This window comes from Periophthalmus magnuspinnatus, chromosome 3 (genome assembly GCF_009829125.3).
Source record: "Periophthalmus magnuspinnatus isolate fPerMag1 chromosome 3, fPerMag1.2.pri, whole genome shotgun sequence".
NCBI classification, from domain to species: domain Eukaryota; kingdom Metazoa; phylum Chordata; class Actinopteri; order Gobiiformes; family Gobiidae; genus Periophthalmus; species Periophthalmus magnuspinnatus.
This window is the reverse complement of record NC_047128.1, coordinates 12894133-12913928: the sequence shown is the minus strand read 5'-3', so window position 1 is coordinate 12913928 and position 19796 is coordinate 12894133. Positions and strand designations below refer to the sequence as shown.

At 42.1% G+C, this 19796-nt stretch overlaps 1 protein-coding gene across 1 annotated transcript in view; it reads right to left on the bottom strand.

The window, feature by feature from the left end:
• LOC117393798 (serine/threonine-protein kinase BRSK2-like) overlaps window positions 1-19796 on the bottom strand; it is a 68187-nt gene that overhangs the window by 22455 nt on the left and 25936 nt on the right. The window contains exons 2-11 of the mRNA XM_055232110.1: window positions 14130-14224; window positions 10623-10708; window positions 6952-7092; window positions 5565-5681; window positions 4318-4351; window positions 4122-4190; window positions 2964-3110; window positions 1643-1674; window positions 1402-1566; window positions 518-615 (exon numbers count right to left, since the gene is read on the bottom strand). Coding sequence (XP_055088085.1) covers window positions 518-615; window positions 1402-1566; window positions 1643-1674; window positions 2964-3110; window positions 4122-4190; window positions 4318-4351; window positions 5565-5681; window positions 6952-7092; window positions 10623-10708; window positions 14130-14224 — 984 coding nt within the window. The remainder of the gene's footprint in view (window positions 1-517; window positions 616-1401; window positions 1567-1642; window positions 1675-2963; window positions 3111-4121; window positions 4191-4317; window positions 4352-5564; window positions 5682-6951; window positions 7093-10622; window positions 10709-14129; window positions 14225-19796) is intronic.

Genomic DNA, 19796 nt, shown 5'->3' with positions numbered 1-19796 from the left:
ATGTTCATTACTATACCAGGGGTGGCGTCCACATGGCACCGTATCCTGAATATTATTATCCCAGTTTCTTGTAACTGGGATACTGCCTTATCCAGGATACTGAAATCAGGATGCTGCGTTTATATGGACACAAAATCAGAATCCTGAAAAAACCTGATCAAACTCATGCGCATGTAAACGTACATATTGATCACTATTACAAAAACAGGATATTTAGGGGCATTTGTAACTTTACTGACCCTGTATAAAATATCTATTATTATGGTGGATTCACACTTGCATATACACCATGTCAAAATAGGGACGAAACTCAGCTTAAATCCAGGATTTAACATAGACTAGACCAGAACTAAACCAGGCCTATAACCACAGCTTTGTCAGGACTAAACCAGGATCAAATCTGTCCAACTGTCCAAGTGTGAATGCACCCTTAGTTTGCTGAATATCAAAGGGAAATGTGATAAAGAGGTCAAATGTACTGTTTCTCGATGAATAATGTTCCGTTTGAGGTTCATACCAATTTCATTTCGGGGGGGTAGATTCTGGTCCTCGTGACTTGGGAATCGTTCTTTTCGGTCCAGCAGTAGGAAGTAGATCATCTTCTCCTGATTCTCACTAAAACACACAATAACATATGTTTTACAGTCCATTCATCCATCTTCTGCTGCTTTATCTGTGGCCGGGACATGGAGGCAGCAGTCTAAGCAGAGACTCCCAGACTTCTCTTTCCACACACTTCCTCCAGCTCTTCCAGAGGGGATCACGAGGCGTTCCCAGGTCGGCCAAGAGACATAGTCCTTCCAGCATGTTCCGGGTCTTCCCCAGGGCCTGCTCCAGGTGGTACATGCCCAGAACACCTCCCCAGGGAGGCGCCCAATTTATTCCCATGGCTGTATCCTGGTTTCCGTCCATATATTCATAGATTTGAAGCCAGTGTTATTACATGTATGCATAGATTTTACATTGGTTAAGTACTGACTCGTCTGACAGGAGGTTTTTGGTGAGCTGGTTCCGTACATATGTTATGCTGGTTTTATTGTAATACATGTATACATAGATTTTATTAAGATAGATTTCACATTTACTGATTTGTTTGACAGAAGATCTTTGGTAAGCTTGGCCTGCAGTACACAATACAATAGGGTCACATCACAATTAGACCTAAACCAGAACTAAGCCAGGACTAGAATGGGACCGAACCAAATCTACATTAAACTGGGCCTAAACCAGGACTATGCACTAGTTTATTCCACTGTTTGTTAGTTTTTGTTGACAGCAGGTCTATGGTGAGCTTGATTTCTGCATAGATTATATACTGGCTTGTTATACTACATGTTTACATAGTTTATACATTGGTTTCATTAATTGTGTTCATAGGTTATATTTGGGTTTGATCCTTACTCGTCTGAGAGCAGGTCTTTGGTGAGCTTGTCCTTGTCTCTGAAACAGCCCAGCGAGTGCATACTCTCCAGGACGTCTGGGTCGATGTCCTCGGCAGCACACAGAGTTTTAATGGACACCTTCCTCGGCACAGGCTGCTCTGGCTCTGGCTCATTTTTACCCGCCCTGGGACAGAAGAACACAAATTAATGACAGAACCAAATAAACAATTTAATCAGCAAAACAACACAGAAATACTTACAGGTACCACGTGTGCTTCTGAATTTGCTCTAACTGTGAACAGACAACAACAACATCACGCTGTTAGATACATTATAATATTACTTCAGATTTTTTTTAAGAGAAGTACTTAAAGATGAGCTATTTTACTTCTATGGAGTATTAACTACTAATGCATAATATATTTAGATCACTATGTTACCTTTTATTGTTTTGAAAATGCTATATTCACTGAAAACAACATATTACAAGTTTGTTTCACTTTTATTTTTGATGCCCTGGGTCTACCCTTCCTTTGCTTCCGGAGCTAAGTCAACCCCCCCATTCAGAGCACTACCACAACACAATCGGTGTGCATCCCACTAATGAAACCACTGCACATCGCATCCGGTTTGTCAGATTCTTGTGTATTGTTTTGTATCCTACTTAAAATATTTATGTAAAATAGCAGTGCGGCGCCCTGCGGTTGGACTCCGCCAGGGCTGCCCTTTGTCACCGGTTCTGTTCATTATATTTATGGACAGAATTTCTAGGCGCAGCCAGGGGCCGGAGGGGGTCTGGTTCGGGAACCACAGGATTTCATCTCTGCTATTTGCGGATGATGTTGTCCTGATGGCTTCATCGAGCCAGGACCTGCAGCAGGCACTGGGGTGGTTTGCAGCCGAGTGTGAAGCGGCTCGGATGAGAATCAGCCTTAGGGATAGGGTGAGGAGCTCAGTCACACGGGAGGAGCTCGGAGTAGAGCCGCTGCTCCTACACGTTGAGAGGAGCCAGCTGAGGTGGCTCGGGCATCTGCTCAGGATGCCTCCTGGACGCCTCCCTAGGGAGGTGTTCTGGGCATGTCCCACCGGGAGGAGGCCCCGGGGAAGACCCAGGACACGCTGGAGGGACTATGTCTCTCAGCTGGCCTGGGAACGCCTTGAGATCCCACCGGAGGAGCTGGAGGACGTGTCTGGGGTGAGGGAAGTTTGGGAGTCCCTGCTTAGACTGCTGCCCCCGCAACCCGGCCCCGGATAAGCGGAAGAAAATGGATGGATGGATGGATAGCAGTGCGGCGCATGGGTGATGTAGGCTTGTGGGTGGAGCCTTGGACAGGCTCATACTGCTAACCGTAAGAAGGGTTCAAAAAGGGTTCAGAGATCGCATGATTACTCAAACATGCATGGGTGACATATAAAACTTCTTCAGGTATACTTACTTATCTAAATGATGTGCAAGTTGAGGCGTTTGGCTGAGCCCACCTGTTTTTGCCCGATTACTGTGAGGTGATTGGTTGGGTTTATCTGTATTTTCCCTCTTATCATGAGGCATGTGGTTGGGTTTATTTGTATTTGTTCTCTTACCGTGAGGCGTTTGGTTGGGTCCACCTGGATCATGCCCCTCAGCAGGTTTTGACAGTCTGGGGGAATAAAGTGCGGCATGTGGAACACTCCCAGCTTCACCTTCTCCAGGAGGTTACGCAGGTTATCGTCATCGAACGGCAGAGCTCCCTAAACACAGGGAACATTTAATCATGGACATTTCTTTGTTTTAAGACTAGGGCTGGGCAATCCTCATATTCATTTGTGGAAATTTTTGATTAGATTTTAGTTTTTCTTTTCAAAAACTAAATTTAAAAACGGCTTCCAGTATTAATTTCACGGACATAAACAAGACAGGCTTTTAATCAACTATTTAACAAAAATACTATCAGAATTTCTTCTTTCAAAATCTTGCTTCTGCTTCAAACCTCATGTTTTTACTTACAGAGAATTGGCTGTAGACCTCTCCATTAAAAAGACCCAAGCTGATCACTGACTATTAGAAATGACTGAATCTTGAGAGAAAACTGAAATATAAATTGCTAAACTTATTAGTTTATATTGCATCCGATTATTCATTGGCATTTTTTATGTTGCAAATTCCTTTAGTCCATAATAGTACATTACAGATGATGTCACAACTTTAGACAAACAAACTGGCCCCCAACACGTGTTCCACATTTAAAACGAAACCAAAAGTAGTGCATCTAAAAACAAGTTACCAAATGTACCAAATGTTAGTTGTTTGTCTAAGGCAGTGTTTCTCAAACTGTGGTACTTGTACTACTGGTGGTACGTAAGCTTTTTCTGGTGATACTTGGACAGCTCTTCAGTTTGTGGATTTGCCTAATGTAGAGTTCATTTTATCCACTTTTTGTCCTCTTTTTGATCATTTCTTGTGTAGAACTACAGTGGAAGTGATGCAGTCCAGTTTTAGACCTGGAATTATAGACCTGGTTTAGATTTGATGGTACTCAGAAAGCCAAATCTTTTCTTCGGTAAGAGCCACTGGTCTAAGGGGGTATCCCATAATGCGATGTGATGTCACAGTCTACTTTTAGCAGCTGTGAAAAGCGTACACCAAATTCACTTAAGCTTGATTAACAACCAAACAGAATCTATTTAAAACAGCCAAGCTAAGAGAAGCTTGTCTGCACCTGAAACTCAGTGCTGAAGTATTTAACCTGGCCCCTCACTCACCACTAAAAGTGCAAAGAGGATGACTCCACAGCTCCAGGCGTCTGCTTTCCTCCCGTCATACTTCTCTCCCTGAAAAATATATACACACATTTCATTTAACACCTCAATAGACAAAACATGATACAATTTTAATAATGGCACCCTATACCAGTGCACACTTGTAATGAAATACTCTTAGTGGTAGATATGAACATACCCGGATCACCTCTGGACATGCGTAGTGTGGAGATCTGCAGAGAGAACACAGTACTTTAGTGCATACTTTAGCAACTACTACTACAATTTTAGTAGTAGTTTGAGTTTTTCACATGAATTTGAGCAATATGTGTCTTGCCCCCAGTGCAGATATATTCTTTAAGCAGCTATTGAGGTCAAAATATGTCTGCTGTGTGCTGTCTGAATCTTATTGTAAAGCGGTTTATGGTTCGATAATCAGGAAGTGCGTGATAGCATGCTACTTGGTGCTTCACAGAAAAACTCTGAACTGGTGTTTGAAAGTTGTAAAAAAGAGCTTATAAACTTAACATGGTGAATAATTAGTAATAATTTTTCATGTTTTTAAGACAGTAAAAATTAGGTACAGTGCCTTTGAGTATGGCTTTCAATCTTCAAAACATGAACAAACGCGTTATTTAACACAAACAGTCAAATTCCTTACTCCCAGGTCTTTTGTCTGCTCCAAACCACATGCTTTTACTGACAGAGGACTGGCGGTCCACATGAATCTCCATTAGAAAGGCCCAAGCTGATCATTGACCATTTGAAAGGATTGGATCTCAGTTTAATTAAAATGTAATGAATTGCACATCCCAAACCTCCATGGCCATTAATACTATCCTACTCCACAGGTCTCGGTGCAGTACATGGGTGCAGTACTCCAGTAATGCTGAGTACTAGTTTGACTCAGAGTGCAGAGTCAGGACTGAATCGGAGCCAGTGCTTGAACACATCTACAGCTCAGACTGAAGAGTAACCTGACTCTTACACAATTCATTCAGTCACAACATTCAGTCTGTGTTTTGACACTGCAGAGGACGGGGGGCAGCAGTTTTCTGTGAGTAGATGGTCTGGAAAAGTAGGTTACATCTTGGACTTACACAGCCAATCTTCAGTAGTCTGATCAGTACAAGTTTCCATGGTCCTCTTTAGGTGTTTGATTTTCAACAAAAAGGTGAGAGGAACTAAATGAAAAACTATTGACTAATACTAGCTGGCTTGAGATGGATTTCTTTATCAATATAAAATCCTCTCACATGTTGTAGTTCCAACTAAGTCCATTCTTTCTGGTCAGATTGTCTTAAAACAAAGTTCAGATGAAGTCTAACTTGGTAACAGAGCTTCAGACCAAGCAGTGCTTCTAGTTAGCTTTACAGTGTGCTCGCCTGTCCCTTACATGCTATAGATAGACTGTTACATATATAAATACAATGTCCAGTCTCTTACCCACAACTGGTCTCCAGCAGACTGTCCCCGACCTGCAGAGACGCCATGCCGAAGTCGGCGATGCGAATGTTGTTTTTCTCGTCCAAAAGGAGGTTCTCTGGCTTCAGATCTCTGTGACTGAACAGCATAATGGGCTCAACACACGGGGAGCGACGTCGCTCGCTCTCCATTTATTTTCAATGGTCTCTGTGCGACACTGTGAAAATCGCTCATCTCTCTCACCTCCGCGTCAAGCGAAAGTCGTGCACGTGAAAACCTCGCGCTCGTGCATGTCGACGTGCACACGCGGGCCTGCGACGCGACTAATGAAAGTTGAAAAATGTTCTACTTTTATCGCTGTCGCCTGCACAACAGCCAATCAGCGAGAGTTTGATTGACGAACCAATGCACTGTCCACTTCAGAAACATCATGGAGGAGAAAATTATACTCACGGTGTCGGATTTCCCAATTCTTTTTGACATCTCAAAGAGACTACGAGACATATCAAAAAAGCAGCTGCCTGGGAACTCGTTGGTGCCAGGGTGAATATGAGTGGTAAGTTAACATGCGCAAATTTGTTAATTCAGATAAATTTATGGAGGCTAATAACCAAATGTATTAAAGACTGATTTAAAATTAAAAAAATATATTTATTTAAGGGTTTTACATTAAACAGAATTAGCTGCAGAATAGGGTGGACCCAGGATCGCTTTTTTGTTTTGTTTTGTAGAGTGCAACCAATTGTAATATTTTAGTCAAATGAAGCAAAACTCATTTTAGTGTCTTTTTCCCATCTACCGCTATTAACCTCAAAATTCCCTCCAAATAAACAGCCAATCAGACGTGTAGGAGGCTCACGATCTGCTCTGGAACAGAGCACGACGTGACAAGCTGCCGATAGTCGCTGCAGTTTGTCGCTGCCCGTGTGTTCGATTTTAAAGCCTATGCGATGAGTGTCGCTGCACGCTGTCGTTAGTCGCTCCCCGTGTGTTCAGCCCATAAGGAGGAATCATGTTATGGCTAAAGTTATGAATGTAACTAGGGTTCTATGAATTGCAAATGACCGCCAGAGGGTGGTGCTGAAAGGGGTGGGACAAGATTTCGTGTCACAAGATCTCATGAGACAAACTTGTCAGGACTATGGGCATATGAGAAAATGTGTTTACATTTGGATTGGACAAAAAAGGTTAAGTGCTGGTGAGAGACATCTCTTCCAAAATGCAGTACTAAAATGGCACAAAATATTGAACAAAATAAAAAAAAATGTCAGGACCAAATTTGAAATGTATACATTAGGAATTATGTAAAAATGTCATGTTGTTTGATTCTTGTAGACCCAATCTTGTATCTCATCTTGTAGAAATTGTCTCTCATCCCATCTCTATTAATAATAGTAAATATGCTTACCATATGGAGTGGCTGTGGCAGAAGTCCAGAGCTGAGATGATTTGTCTGAAGAACTTCCTGGCCTCTTTGGGAGTGAGTCGTCCTTTCTTCACCAGATAATCAAAAAGCTCCCCCCCGGAGACATGCTCTAGCACCAGATACCTGCGACACAACAACCACAAGCCCAGAGGGGTTCATATACTGGGCAAATGCTTTCTCAACAGTGTGCACAGGGCTAGGGCTGTCAAGAGTATAGAAAATCAGATACTAATTTCTACTTAAACTAGTATCAAAACTAGATACTCATTCGAGCAGGTATCAATACAGTCATGATCCTGCCTGTCCTGTCACCTGTTGTTACCCCTCCCTGTCTTGGTCACGTGTCTGAGCATGGAGCTGGGGTGGAGAGCTATCTCCTCCCGTGCACACCTGGAACGGATTCCCAATCAGCCACACCTGGGGACCTGGGAGGAATAAGAGGAGCCAGGACCTGACACTCAGCGCCAGATCGTCCGCGTACCTCAGTGGTAGTATACGCTTGGCTTAGCTCTTGTTTTTTCATTCTAGTCGCTTTTACTAAGCTGGATTTTTTTGCTCCTGCCAGATCCTGCTCCCGCTCCTCGGACCCGCTCCTCGGACCCGCTCCTCGGACCCGCTCCTCGGACCCGCTCCTCGGACCCGCTCTGCTCTCCTGCCTCTGATCCAGCTCAACCCTGCCGGTACAGTCCGCTCCTTCTCTGACTACGCTCCGCTCACCCTGTTCCCGCTCCCTGGACCCGCTCCACTTCCCCGTCTCAGACCCTGCTCCATTCTGCTGGTGCTGTCCGTCCTGCCTCTGTCTCCGTCTCCCACGCCCGGGACTACGACTCACGCCCTGTTCCTGGTTCCCCGTTTGCTTCTCATTTGTTTAAATGTCACCTCTGCAAATAAACACTGTAAATCTTCCCCCCAGTTCTGTATCTTTGGTCCCCCCCCCCTGAGCCGAGCGTTGCGACAAATACTAAAAAACTCGCATTCACAGGACAGAAATAAACCTTTCTTGAATAGCTTTAGAATGTATAAGACCACATAGACTTGTTTAAACCCATGGACCACTATGGAACCTACTTGGACCACTGAGGGATTACACAGATATAAGGACACATGAGAATACAAAAAAGTCCTACCATTTAATGTTGAAAATGACATTGTGTTGTCTAAAGAAAAGGTGTTTTTGATCATCTTCGTGGTATCAGAATCAATATCGAGTATCAAGCCGCTCTTCCTGCACCTTTCATTCTGTATGAGAATTTAGCAGTGTCTGGCTAAAATAAATCAGTATTTAAATATGCAGCAGCGGACAGCAGGTTACAGATGGATGATCTCATGACGATGTAACTACTTAACCAAAGGAAACTTGTGTGCTTATAAATGTAAGTATTTTCGTCTCAAAGCCAATGCTAATGCTAACCTAATCTAAATCTCAAAATAAAACACAAAACAACTTTATGAAAACACTTCTAATGACAAGTCCATTGTTTTTCTATGCAAAATCGTTCAGTTTGTAGTGCTATTTTAACATCAATGGTTCACTTACATTTCAGTTAGCATTAGCATTAGCTTCAAGACACAAATACAAACTTTTCTGCACACAGAAGCTTCCTCTGGTGAAGTGTTTACATTGTAGTACAGGTCTTGACATACTGTTTATGATTATCTATATGTCATTTTCTGTCCGCTACCTGGTATTTAATTATTGATTTATTTTAGCATGACTCAGCTAATTTCCAATACGCAATGAATTGAGTAGAAAGTACCGGAACCAGAACTAGCCATCCTGCTCTGTGAAAAGGGCCTTATCTAGTCTTGTCTTGATCTAGGTTTAGTCTGTTCACTTTTACACAGTTTGACAAGATAATACTTAACTACTAAACAATACTACAAAAGCGCTATGTAACTTTTCTTCATCCACCTGCTTGAATCCACGGAACTGGTGTTGCAATTTTGAACAAACAAGCAGTAATCAATACATTTTCCCCAGCTATATATGGTCTATTTAAACCTTATCTAAAAGGAAAAAAATCTTGAAAGACACTTGCCCATATGTCAAAGTGTATTAACCTGTCACTTGGGTTTATTTGTGGGTTTGTAATAAAAGTGAGCACTCTTCCATCGCATTAACCTAAAATCAATTCTTTCAGGCTAAAATACCGCCTCCTCCTGTCGTAACTTGGTCCAGCTAACATAACTGCTAAATGTACATCTTTGGCGCTCTCTTAATCTGCTCTCATTCATCTCTGTGTCAGGTGTGATCCCTCTGAGTGGAGCCCCCTACTGTCTGATTTATGAGCAGATTAAAGTGTTCTCTGGTGCATTGGCCTGTCGCCATAATAAGTGGTGATTTGGGAATGAAATAGCATGCAGTTGTTCCTCGGTCCCTTATGTACGCTACAGTGCCGTTAAATTATGGAACATGGCCATAACATTCTGTCCTTCTATGATGAATCGCTCTTGTTAAGCATAAATTTATAGTAGACGTAGCATAGCATATTTTCCAGTCGACTGCGCTATCAAATATTTACTAACAGAAAGAACACTGCAGAGATTATTCAGCCTTTGTTTCATTTTAGCTATTACATTTATTGTATTTGATCTCCATAAAGATGCACTGTGTAACTTTTCTGGTTGAGGTTTGGGTAAGCTACATATCTCCATGGAGAGGTTATTGCCTTGCCTTGAATGCTCCACAGTACGATATTAAACTTCAGTTCATGGAGACAGTAGGTATTAGGCTATAAGGTCAAGTTACACGTCAGTTCTGTGGAGAGAAGGCGCTGCTCACAGGAAAAATGCATGTTTTTCCAAGACGTTTCTAGTCATTTAAAAAGTCTAATTAATAAATGGGAGATCGATTAGTTTAATGCAGTACTGTGGTGACAAGGTGGTGGCTGTCCAACAAAAAAGTTACATATTGGACTTTAATAATTCAAACCACAATCATCATATTTTGCATATTTCAATAGGTTTTGTCTGTTTTTTGTTAGTTTTTTGTTAGTTTTTTTCATTCAAATTTTTTTTAGACCTGTGACAAGGTAAAAAATATCATATCATCAAAGGTCTCACAAAAATATAGTGGGCCATCACAGTATATCAAATTTCAAGTTTGTTTAAAATGTTTTGTTTTGTTGCAGTAGTAGCTTAAAAAACAGACAACTACATAGACCATGATCTTTTGTTCCATTTCAACGCAGACTACATGAAGAAATAACTGTAATAAAGAACTTTTCTATCTTAATTCTTTGGATAATGACAGTAATATATCATCAAAGGCTTGTTGAGGCTTTTTTAAAAGGAAAAAGTCCCATTCCTTCATTTCTGTTGGCATTTCCACAATATCAACATAAATATCATACCGTGAAATGAATATCGTACTGTGACAGTTACATTCTGTTACATCTCTAGGACATCTTACCAGCAGCAGGTCCAGGCGAAACTGCATTTGAGTTTTAACAGGATGCAGAGTGGATACTGTTCCACTAAGTGTCATTATTTATCCCGTCTCAAATGAGGGTGCAAACCTTTTTTAATGAGGTTGCATTGCACCTTTTTACACCCTTTCAGACGCGGGCCTGCATCTTTCTCTAAAATGAATGTAGTTAAAGGGCCCATGTGACTCTTAACTACTTATTTCAAACATGGAGTGTCGCACTCACAGGTATTTCTTGTTCTCGTAGACGTCGTACAGCTTTAAGACGTGCGGGTGTTCGATGAGCTTCAGGATGGCAATCTCCCTCTCCACCTAAACAAACAGGACCAAAAACAACATTAGTGTCAAATAAAGTCCAACAGAAATAGCTTACACTCATTTGAACTTTTGTTTAAGTCAATGTTACGTCAATGTTTCAAACCTTACTGAGATCACTGTATTCTGCTGTTGTTGTGTGTATGTGTGTGTGAGTATTGGTGGTGGTCGGAGGGGCCGATGGCACAGATTTGCCGCCTCACTTCTGTCAGTTTGTCCCAGGGCAGCTGTGGCTAAAATAGCTTACCAGCAGTAAGTATCCAGGAATTTTAGTAGATCTAGTTCATTTCAACAGTCCAAAGATATTCCTCACCTTATGCATTCAGGGTATCCTAATTATTTACCACAATGAGTTTATAAGCACTTTTCACAAGTAAAGCTAACAACAACCAGCATACTAACAGCAGAATACACAGCAAAAAATGGGTACTAGACTAGCCCTAAAAAGCATAATGTCTTCTTTGAGTTTCAGCTGCTGTAGGCAAAATAGTGCTTATTTAATACTACACCGGCTATAGCCAGCCCCTGTACACTGTAGTATCCTTCCTACAGACAGCAGAAGGCCATCCTCTGTCTGATTTAGCACTGATCAAACCCACTCCCTCTGTTACACTGTGGATGTGTGCTCCTCTAATCAGCACTTTTAATGGACCGTGAGAGGGGTGGGATCAGCTGTTCAGTCCCATTCACAAAGGAGATGATGGGGGTGGGGCTAGAGGAGGCATGTAACCAATCAGAGAACACTCCTCCAGCTGAGAGAACCAATCAGAGCACACTCCTCTAGCTGAGAGAGAGCCAATCAGAACACAGAGAGGTGAGGTAAGCGCTGTCAGCATCAGTGTGGGAGGATAGACCAGACTATGGCACATGCTTTTATGCTTTTATTGTATTAGGATAATCTATTTTTGTGCTTGCATTAGTCACTTATTATCACCTTCACGGTTTAAAGGGCCAGTACCCAGTGTTTCCCCTGTATTTGAGCAAAATGTGTCTTGCCCCAGTACAGATGTATTGTATAAGCAGCTCTTGAGGTCAAACGAAGTCCAGTGTCTACTGTCTGCATCTAATTATAAAGCATAAAGCAAGAATCAGGAAGTGTGATTTTAGCATGGTTGTGGGTGTTAGCTTTACTCTGATGGCAAAACTCAGCTCTGGTCTCTGAAAGTTGTGAAAAGCGTTTATAAACTCATCATTGTGAATAATTAGGCACCGTTTTCCTTATCTTTCTTCTATACAGAAATACATCTTAGATCTAATGCCATAGTGGAAAACATTCCAGGCAATAATATTTCCATGGAAACAAGCAGGTGGCAGCAACCCCACAAGCAAAGTTACAAAGTACATCTTTAAAAGTATGAATAATGCAAAGTAATTAGGATGGTAATGTGTGTAAAATAATGGAGCAGATGAATTCAATCTCCAGAGCCACAAAGTCCTCCTGAGACCAGCCTGAGTAATGACACAAACATGATACTGTGTAACCCAGGGAATACAGAGCAACTATCTCAGTGTGTAGGCTGGGCTCACATACCAATGCTCCCATCAGCCTCTCCCATATCTTTCTCTCTCTGCTATCCCATCACTCTCTCTCTCTCTGCTCTCCCATCTCTCTCTCTCTTTCTGTTCTCCCATTTCTCTCTCTCTCTCCCCTTCCATCTCTCTCTCTACTCTCCCATCGCTCTCTCTCTGCTCTCCCATCACTCTCCTTCTCTTTGCTCTCCCATCGTTCTCCCCATTTCTCCTCTTCTCTCCTGTCCTCCCTCACCTCGTCTCCCTTCTCTCTCCCTTTCTTCAATTTACCCCTTTCTCTCACTGTTCTACCTCTCTCTCTCTATCTCTCTCTCCCTTCTTCTCCACTCCCTCTTTCTCCTCTGACTCTCACCCCACTCTCCCACCCCTCACACTCTCTGTCTCCCTTCTCTCTATACCCATCTTTCCTTCTCGCTATCTCTACTCCCTCTCTCCCTCCCCCTCTGCTTCACTCTTCTTGCCCCGACACCTTGTTCTCTCCTCTCACACCCCTCTCGCTCCCTCCTTCTCCCCGCCTCCTCTTTCTCTCCCTCTCTCTCCCTCCCCCTCTTTCTCTCTCTCATATTTTCTTCAGTGTCCCCTCTACAGACTGGACCTCTATTGTGTGAGAATAAAACACCGCTTCAGCCAATCCAATGCCTGTTTCCATGACGACGTGCCCAAAATAACACACACACATACACACAGAGGGGCTTTCTCTGTCTGAGCTGGGGAATCCCTCTCCTCCCTCCCTGCATACTCTCTCTCTCTGTGTCCTCTATAGCTTTCTCTCTCTCTGGCTATCTCTCTCTCGCACTCTGTCTCTCCCTCGTTTTCTCTTCTCTCCTCTATTGTCTCCTCTCCTCTCTCTCCTCTCTTCCTTCATCCCTTCCAATGTTCTTTCTCTGCACCGACCTTCCTGTCTCTGAGTCACTTTCTAACTCATCCTCTCTCTCTCCCCAACTTCTCTCTCTCTCTTTAGTCTCTCTATCGTTCTCCTCTTCTTATCCCCGCTTTCTCCCCTCTGATGTAACCCCCCTCTATCTTTCTCTCCTTCCATCTCATCTCTCTTTCCCTCTCTCCCCTTTCACACCCACTCCTCCAACCCCTCTGTTTCTCCTCCTCTCTCTTCCCCCTCTCTCTCCACTTCTCATGCTCTCTCTCTGTCGATCTCACTCCCACTGCCCTCCCACTCCTCCCTCTCTCTCACTTCCCCCTCCCTCTCTCCCTTTCTCTCTTCTGTCTGACAAATTCACAACATATCGTTTGCTGAGAGGCAGAGAAAAGCCTCTTATGAATCTGTTCATTTGAATATTCAATGAGGCTGTTTTAGAATCAACAGCTGCTCATAACAAAAACTTACACATTTGGTAAAAAATGTAAGGATTAAAGTGGGTGTACATTTTTTTTTCTCTGATAACGCAAATTGTGTCTTTCCCCAGTACAGATATATTGTAAAAGCAGATCTCACGGTCAAAATTAGACTACTGTGTCCTGTCTGTTATTTATTATAAAGAATTTTGTGTTTATGAACAGGGAATGCTAGTGCGCTGTTAGCATGCTAGTAGTTGTCAGCTTTACCGTGATGACAAAACTCCACCCTGGCCCTTACAAACTCATCGTGGTGAGTAATTACGATGCTCCAAATGCATAAATGGTAAATGGATATATTTTCGTAAAGCGTTTTCAGCTTCAAGGCTCAAAGCACTTTACATCAAGGAACCACTCACCTATTCACACACACATATTCATACAACAGTGTACACAGACACTGGGGGTGAGGTGGAAGAGTACCCATGCTCACTTCCTATTTGGAATATACAGTCTATGGGACAGAGTTTCTAGCTGTGTGGGATAGTGTTTAACATGTGTTGTGTAAAGCACTTTGTAAATAAAGTTGGATTGATACCTTCATGAGCACGGACTCGCTGAGCTTCTCTCTGTTGACGATCTTTATGGCCACTTTCTGATTGGTCACACAGTGCACGCCCAGCTTCACCAGGCCTGAAACAAAGTAAGCACAAGAGTATACAGGTTAGAATCCTGCTGTTGTCATTGTGTCCTTAGGCAAGACACTTCACCCACATTGCCTTTGTATGCATGTGGCGAGTGTGATGGCGGGTGTATGATGGTGGTTGGAGGGAGCAATGGCAACTTCCCCAGGGCAGCTGTGGCTACAATTGACACTTTGCAGTGACATCACACGGAGGTATGCTGCATATATGTTTATGGCAGAATGTTCAGAAGTTACCATGGTAACACAATGCACAAATCAGCAATTACAGCAAAAAAAAGTTTTAAGATTTAAATCTGAAAACTCAAGAAAAAAACACAAAATGGATTTAAACAGCACATTTTCAGGAGCCTGTGATCAATAAGAGAGATTTTCACCAAAAAGGTGAGCGTGACTAACTGAAAATTACAGTCACAAGTTGGCTAATGCTAGCTAGCTTGTGACTGTAATGTTATTTGCTTGTTTAACAGTACAAATCAGCTCACCTGTTCTGTTCGGTGACTGTATTTTTTGGAAGTATAAATTAATGGCCAATATTATTAAGCAAGTACTTTTCAATCCTGGAATTGCGTTATGACAATGTTAATTCATATTTTAAAACATAGTACTAAGCTATATTTCTTACATATATTTTTTCGTATACAGCACTTTAGGTCAGAAACAGCACTGTGGAGCACATGCTTTTTGTTTATGCTTTTACTACCCAGTTACCTGAGCACTGATATGGCAAAAGTTTACGCAGACTTGCTTGGATACATCTTTACATCTACACGTCTTTAGTTTCTGGCGCTGGTACTTACTGGACCATTTCAGTCAGTTCCTACTTGGAACCAAGTTTCAGTACCTAGCGTTAATTCTATTATCTAAACAATTGCAGACTTTGCGATTTGATAACTGTGAGTGTGGTAATGTACAGCTGTAGTAATACTCTCTGAGCAACAGCGACCTACGATCAATCCTCATCCTACAGACAGATATATGCACGTATACATTTCAATTTATTATTTTAGTCACGTCTCCCCAAAGACCATAAATGTGTGTCAAGGTTAGCCCCTCCTCCTCTACCTCCCCTCACTCCCCCTCCCCTCCCTGTCCAACATGGCCGCCCCCAGCTGTGCGTACTCTGCTCTTAAAGTATTCATCATTCTCGTCTTGAGTATTTCTAATGGAGAAAAGGGAGGAGCAAAGACAGGCTCAAAAAACAGGTCAGGCCTCCAGAGAGACGGAGGCAGTGAAGGCATCGCGCTGCATTCAGGGTCAGACAAGAAAACAAGATCATCCTTATGTGAGATGTGATACAGCGTTTATTAGTCTATCAAAGACGGATCGTTTTTCAAATATCACGCTATTTTACCATAATGTACCAAGTTCATATCAAAGTATAAACAGAGTCAGTTTTGAGGTGGTTCATTTGGATCAGAACAGAAGTTTATTTTTTTTATGGAAAAAGTTCATGATTTGGAGAAGCAAGGTGGTACTGAGGTCGCATGCCACAAAAATGCAGCCATATTGCCAAATTTTTCAAGCCAGGAATGCTTAAATAACCATGGAACCGATCCTGAACCCCCACTACAAAATGAAAGTGGCATCTGTTATCATTTCAGGTTACAAAACAGGTGACAGTAGCTCAGTTGGTAGAGTGTTTGTCCACTGATCTGAAGGTTGGCGGTTTGAATCCCTCGACATAAACATCATTGGTTGAGCAGTGTCCTTGAGCAAGACACTTTATGCGCCCTGCCCCCAGTATCTGCGTACATTGGTGTGTGAATGGGTGAGTTTTTCTTTGATATAAAGTGCTTTGAGCTTTGAAGGAGGAAAAACACTATATAAATGTAACAATTGTATGTACTATTTAAAACAGGTTTAGTTCAAGGACAAAATGCACAGGTCTAAGGCAAAACATAAAAATCTTTTGCTTTTTAATCACGTGTTTCAACAAGTCTTGATGAGGGCAAAGTGAAAAGGCATGGGGTGCATGACCAAAGATCATGTGACCAAAGAGCATGTGACCAAAGATCACGTGACCAAAGACCATGTGACAGGTAAATAAAAAGCCACACTAAAAGTTTGTCTCAGACTTTTATATTTTGTATTTTGTCCATTGCTACCTCCAAGGACCTTGATGAGCACTTTGTCCATCTCAGATCTGAGTACGCACTCCCACAGTTTGCTTTAAGTTCACTCGTATACATAATATTTCAATTAAAATGAAAATATTAAATATAGTGTCTTGATTTTAAAACTGAATCTGGAAACGCCTCACGCTCCTGATACAGATATATATATATATATTTCAAAGGGAATATTCATTAACACCGAAATATCTGAAGTGTCCATATCTTCAGTGTGATCTGTGCATAATCCTGGTGCATAAGGACAGCAGTATTTTAAGAGGTGAAGCAGAACTGATCAGCACAGGTCAAACATCACAGACTCAGAGAAATCTTCTGTGAACTCAAACAAGCTTGTGAGTGTCTGAACAGTCTGCCCTGACATGAGCTGCAGGCCTGAACACATATGTATACACTCCCTCCCCTCCTCCCACTCTTCTCTCACTCTCTATTCTATCCTCTCCCACTCCTCCATCCTCTCGCTCTTCCCTCCTCTCTCCTCCTCTTGCTCTCCTCTTTCTTATTTCACTCTGCGTTGAAAGCGGACTCTGAAGGCAGGATTGTCTCACACAAAACAGGGCCCCGGGGCCACACACTCTAATGTGGACTTCTCTGGGACGGAGCACTGTAAAAATATTACATGCTCAAAGATTATTCTGCCAAATGGTTAAGAAAATAGAAGGATTTTAAGTGTAATTTTGTTTTAACTGGAGGCAAAATGTTACTACCAACAAGGGGTGAGGGTTTGAATTCTGCCTGTGTATACTATGGTTGTGTCACTGGGCAATACACTTATTATTGTAATGCCCAGTGTGAATGTGAAGAAAAAACAAATCAAGAATGAAAACTAAAATCTAATTATTGTGTTGTTGAACTAAAGAACAGACTGAAAAATAAATACAGACTGAAAACTTTACGATAGACAGTACACCACTTCCTTTAACTGTAATGTTCCACAGTATGGCATTAAAAGTGTATATCTCTACGGTGATCACACAGGATTAACTATTTTTTTAGCAATACAAATCTCTGTAATTGCATGCAATGTAAGATACACATGTATTTCAAAGCAATAAAACCATTGCGTTGCCATGGTGATAAATAATTCAAGATCGCAGATGCTCAAAATGGCACCTATAGACAGGATGCTAAAACCCATAAATATAAGTTTTATGTCATACAGTGGAACAGCAAACAATAAACAAATTCTCCATAGAGACAAGCAGAATACAGGCTTCTTCTAGAAAAGTTGCATAGTATACCTTTAACATTGTGAGTCTCATGTCCGCAGATGTATCATAGATGTAGTCTTTTTACAGTATATGGCTGCGAGCTGGTGGAACACTTCCTGCTCCACGTCAAACAGTTATTTTTAGCAACTCTTTCTCTGTCCCCTCTGACTGCACTCTGCTCTCTCTCCTCTTCTCTCCCTCTCTTCTACTCTCTGTCACTTCTGACTGCACTCTGCTCTCTCCCTTTCCTCCCCCTCTCTCCTTCTCTCAGTCCCTTCTGACTGCACTATGCTCTCCTCTTCTCTCTCTCTCCCTCTTTCCTTCTCTCTCTCCCCTCAGACTGCACTCTGCTCTCTCCCTCTCCTCTTCTTCTCTCTGTCCCCTCTGACTGCACTCTGCTCTTTCTCTCCTCTTCTCTCTCACTCTCTCCTTCTCTCTATCCCCTCAGACTGCACTCTGCTCTCTCTCCCCTCTTCTCGCCCTCTTTTCTTCTCTCTGTCCCCTCAGACTGCACTCTGCTCTCTCTCTCTCTCTCCCCGCTTCTCTCCCTCTCTTCTACTCTCTGTCACTTCTGACTGCACTCTACTCTCTCCCTCTCCTCCCCCTCTCTCCTTCTCTGTCACCTCTGACTACACGATGCTCTCTATATCATGTCTTTACCACTCTCTCTCCTCCTCTCTGCCCCCTCTGACTCCATTCAACTCTCTCTCTCGCTCTATCCCCTTTCCCTCTCTCCTCTTTCTCTTCCTTTCTGTCCCCTCTACCTTCAGTCTGCACTCACTACTGTCATATCTTCACTTTAATGACTGGCTGCAGGTGCTGGGGTTTAGCTGCTAACGATTCAGATCAGAGAGTTCTTTTAGGTTTAAACCAACTGGATTTCAGCTTTGAAACTGGCAACTCAAATGAGAGTCATGTGAGGCTCATTCTGCTTTCTGATTGGATAACTGTCTTGAACCAAAACACAAATTATAACATAAAGAACTTCATCATGTGCAATGTTTTTGTAATTAAGGATGAATCAGCTTTAGAATCATTATGAGTAAAAGCTATATGTGATTTGAACATGTTTACCTCATATATGGGGACTTTAAATAAATGAAACCCATTAAACAGCATTGAACACTGACAAAACATTGATTTTTTTGTTTTTCCACTGAATGCTTATGGCCATTGTTCTCTCCCATCCACCCCGTCTGCCCACGCTTATGAATACATGTATGACCAGTCCTCATGTGATCAGAACATTACTGATAAAAACATGTTTCATATCTTGCACCTGTTACAACCACAAACTGCTCTGTGACATTTGAGAAAACACCGTGACTGAAGCGAGTCTGTGAAACTAAAGCTTTAAATGCCACTGTGTCGGTCTGCTCAGTCTGAAACCTGCAGAGATGACATTTAGTCTGCGGACTACAGGAGACACAAAGGATTCTGGGAAATTGAGTTCCACACACAAAGGTAGTTTTGATTTCTGGTAAGTTGTTTTGAAGATGTTTTTATCATTTGTTTTCATTCTGACAAGATGAGCCATGGCTGTGTCTAGACTGTTCTACGTCAAACCACTTTGAACACAGATCTAGGGAATGGGCTGCGCTTCAGGTTTAACCCCAGTGGTGCTGAAGGACGAGACAAAAACAATGGAACAAAATCTATACGGGTAGAATAGTCTCCCCTCAGGACCATGGACAGCTCCACAGCTAAACCTCAGCTAATATATAACAGACACACAAAGAAACACTGCTATTTTTCAGTAAAAGAATTGAAAGTGTATATGAGAGATTACACCACACATTTCATCAAAACATTTAAGATTTTACAAAAGACTTTACCCAGTATTTTTAGCATTTAAGTGAGGTTTATAATATTACTTCATGGTTGGACAAGAAGCAGATGTGACATACATAAAGGTAATTGCGTAACTGTTACCTAGCAACCGTAATATAAACATGGGCCAAAAAGTCTAAGTCTAAAGATGTGTCCGAATTCACTACACAGCCCTGCATTCTTTATCAGACTTTATAGTGCAATCCCTCACAGAGCAATTCGGACACGCAGCTTACCACATTCAGGTCACATGACTCTGGGACTGGGTAAAAAAAATCCATTAAAATATAATAAAGCTTAACTTCTTTTGTAATAAATAATGATCAGATTCAACTGGCACACGGATATCTATGGACTAATAATAATCGTACAAGTGTCTGAGATGTGGA